Below are 4,039 nucleotides of genomic sequence, written 5' to 3' on the forward strand. Positions count from 1 at the left end.
ATCTCCAAGTGATCCACGTTTAATAACGGTTTGTAAATGTTCAATGCAAATGATTCGAAAACGAAAGTTTAGTAAATACACTCTTACAGGTGGGCATACAATAATACCTATCCTGAAAATAAGAACAATTCCAGTAAGAAATGCTAGAAGTATAAACCAAAACCACAAAAATATGTAAATTTTTTCATTAATAACATTTAATGGTAATAAGCACAAAGCATCATCTGATTCCAGATTTCCTGACGGGCCAAACTTGAAAATCCTGCATTTCGCTATTCGTGGAAACACTCGAATCATTGGGTCTAATCTCTCGCTTTGTTCCATTTCTGAAAACTTTATAACATCCAAACCGTAAGTTAAAAACTCTCCGTCGAAAAACCGATTCATTAAGAACATCTGGCCAATAACATTAACAAATGCTAAGACTTCACAGAAAAAATACCTTACGGCATACCAGTCGTGCTGACCTGAGCTAGATGTTAAATAATCAACCAAGAGTTTCTTCTTCTGTTTTTTCTCTGTTTCTGCACACAAGCCAATATCCAAATCCATCACCAAAGCTTGGATTCTTCCACCTTCCCACAACTTCCAAAGCCACTTAGGGAAGTAAAACAAAGCTGCTTGAAAAAACAGCATAAAACACACCCACTGGTAATATTTGTGGTATTTAAATTTTGGGGTATGACTGTCGTCTGGGAAGTAACCTATGTCCACGCCAGGGTAAGGAATTTCCTTACCCACCTTTTTGTCATAGGCACTAGGCATAGTGAAAGTTGTGTGGATCCAGCAGTAGGTGTTGATTACACTCTGAGGCACTCCTCGGCTTCTAATACAGTCAATTGGCTCCCCAACGAATTGTTTCATTGAAACAACGACAGTGAATGATAACAGCAGTATTACGGTAATGGTACAATGAAGTCGAAAGACATTGCTGTCGATCTGTATTCTGCTTGTCTTCAGCAAACTTTTCACGCTACGAATTATATCTAACATTCTGCGTTTTGCCAAATAAGAAGATTTACTTCCACTCAAGCACTTAATTGTAAGTAATGTTCTTCCCGCTGAAATGAAAACTGTTTATCATAATCCGCAGTGTACTATGGGATATTGTTAGCTCGCATATATTAACATTGGCGCATGAAAAGTTAACAATTGTATTTGCTAGTAGCCGAGACACGCAAAAGATTTGCGGTAGTTTTCATGTCCTTGCTTGAATTGTCTTTATTCTATCATTTTCACGCAAGGCATTTAAGTTATTCTTTCTTAAAGGCATTACGTGTTAGATCTATAAATCCTGGTATATTTGGAAAAAAAAACGCGGTCAGAGAAACAAATTCACGTAGACGCAACTATATTTAACTCTCTTACTATGGGCGTCTTTTGCTACTTCCTTATAACGGTATACACATAAATATAGCACGAAAACGTAACTAATAATCCATATTTTATTTGTATATAACATTTAAGTTCTTAAATTTATAAGGCAATGTTTAAAAAAATTCCTGAATTTACCCTAGTATGAGAATTGTGAGATTTTCTTTCTAGGCACCCTGTTTTCTCTAATATATTTACCACCCCTCGAAGACGTACAAAATTCAACGTAAACTACTTAATTATTATAAGTTTGTCAAGCCAATAAGCAATCTGAACTTACTAACGATGTGAGATTTGTAGCGTGTAATCGAGAAATTCCCGAGAAAAATTCCGGACAGACAGAAGCAAGCGTATTATATACATAGATATTACAACGTAGTAAATCTACTTTATAAAACGTAGCGACATTGTTAAAGTACATTATAAAAATTAGAATATCTTCAATAATTCATTAGAGGAAATGTGAAGTTTGATTTATATTCCAGTTTATTGACGGCCTAAGTAGAACACACTTATCGATTTGTTGGATTAGTTATGTAAATAGCAGACTTGGCTTAGTATAAGTAAATAAAACAGTAGTATGATCCTGCCTTAGAAACTGTAACGAAACCTAACTATTATATATAACTTCTCACTATCAAAAAACGAACTGTTGAGGAGAATATTGTTAGAGTAAAATATAAAATTTTGACAACATGGTATACTGTGTTAGTTTTTGTTACAAGAATATACATACATAACTTTGCTTCACTACCGTGAGGCCTAAACTAACTCCTAAATTTTACTGACTTTGAGTTCTTTTTAAGCGTGCAAACTCTACTCTGTAATGTGAATACGCACAAAAGCTATGTGCACTGCCATAAAGCGTAACGTGGAATTGAAAATAGGTTGATATTTGAAGACTTATAACTGCCACATCATTTAAATTTACTTTCCAAAAGCTTCACAACTTATAGTAACGACTACGCGGTTACTATTAGAGTAAAAATAATATTCAGAATTGCTCTACACTTTCTTAAGTAACTAATAGATTATTAATACAGAAATTTTGAATATATAGTAAACCTACTTATGTATATGTCAGGTCGGAAAAGCGTATAAAATGATTCAGACACTTACAAGATGTCCCCCGGTGGGACAGCAGTAAATATAAGTAAGAGTCAGGGGTTCGATTCCCCTTTGGACACAGCAGATAGCCCGATATGGTTTTGCCATTAAATACACTTAGGAGCGAAGTACTACAAATTATTAGCGATCTCATTATGCTTTATTCGACGTTCTGTCTTAGGATATTTGCCCCACCTGTTCAGTGGTGTGTTAGGACAGCGGAAGTCATGTGACGCTGGTAACACATAATGAGTATCTCGAACGTTCCTGAAGGCTCGAGTGTTTGCTAGACACGCGTTCTTATAATATATAAGCCGGCAAATAATGTGACAAGGGAGATAATTGCAGACAGACAGAGACGGACAATTAGTCAAGCGCGGTAGTGACCGATAGTAAAGTCCGTGAATCGTTGTGAATTCTAGCGTGTCTTTAAGTTAAAATAACTGTGGAAATTCTGTGTATTGCAAAGTTGTATTGAGAAAGAATAAACTAGTTTTATTTAAGAAAGAACTTGTATCGCTGAAGTTTTTCGGAAGGAAGTTACGGAAAATCAACTAACGACTGAAGGCGTAACAGGTGTGAGCATTTTTTACCTGAATTCAAATTTAACTGAAACTTAATAAATTTGTTATAATGAATGCCATCAAAAATAAATAAATTTATAAAAGGTCCATCATTCTTGATTTAATTACCTTATGTAGGTTTATAATAGTGTTTATCTTTTTTTTCTCTTTTTTCACTGAGTTAAAGGTTAGGATGTTGTCAGGTTTTATGATCGAAATGATAAAATCTGACAACAGTTAACCTTAAACAAGTTTTGTTGTTAAGACTGATCCAAATATAATGTTGTGTACCTGATTTCGCTTTAAATAAGGTACTCTCTTTTCTTCTTTTTTCACTTCTGAACATTATGGATGACTGAAGAGAACTTGTTTTACGTCATAAAAAAAAGGTTAAAATTTCATGAAAAACTAGAATTTTCAATCACGAAAGGTTTATTGTTAAGTTTATGTGATTTGCTTCAAACATGGATCCACTGGAGAACAACAAGTTTTTTGAGTATATCGGTTTATTTGCATTCAAATATGTAATTATGGAAAAAAACGAGGCAAAACCAATTACAGAGCTTAATAAAAGTGTGAAAGTATTTGAAATATCGGAATGTGCGCCAGCAATCTCTAGGTAAGGATGACACGAACAGAACACCCGTATTAAAGCAATACAAAAATAATCTAGATTTTCTTCTCTACAGGTCATCAGAAGCTAGATTTGAAGAGCTGCCTGGCATAGTCGCTCTATCTCCGGTGTATTAAACTGTTACGACAACGGAGGTCACGTGACGCTAGTAACACGTCATGCACTCCTAGAACGTTCATGAAACCTCTAGGGTTTACTAGATTGCGGTATTCTTTTATATATAAGACGGTCAAGACATGACGGCAACAATGTCATGTAATGCTGTGTAATTGAACTGCGGACAGAGAGAGACGTATTTTTGAGCACGTGAGACATTCGTTGTGAATTGTTGCGTTAGCGAGGTCACGTGACTAGTATCACG

The 4,039-nt window shown here is 35.1% G+C and overlaps 1 protein-coding gene across 1 annotated transcript; it reads right to left on the minus strand.

Annotated features, from left to right (window-relative positions):
• Nucleotides 1–1,014, minus strand: LOC106467660 (innexin shaking-B-like; the record flags this gene model as incomplete). Its single annotated transcript, XM_022395858.1, has 1 exon — nt 1–1,014. A coding segment is annotated over exon 1 (993 nt), but the record flags the coding sequence as incomplete, so codon positions are not given.
• Between the last annotated feature and the right edge of the window lie 3,025 nt (nt 1,015–4,039).

Source organism: Limulus polyphemus, unplaced genomic scaffold, assembly GCF_000517525.1.
Source record: "Limulus polyphemus unplaced genomic scaffold, Limulus_polyphemus-2.1.2 Scaffold2696, whole genome shotgun sequence".
Taxonomy (NCBI): Eukaryota; Metazoa; Arthropoda; class Merostomata; order Xiphosura; family Limulidae; genus Limulus; species Limulus polyphemus.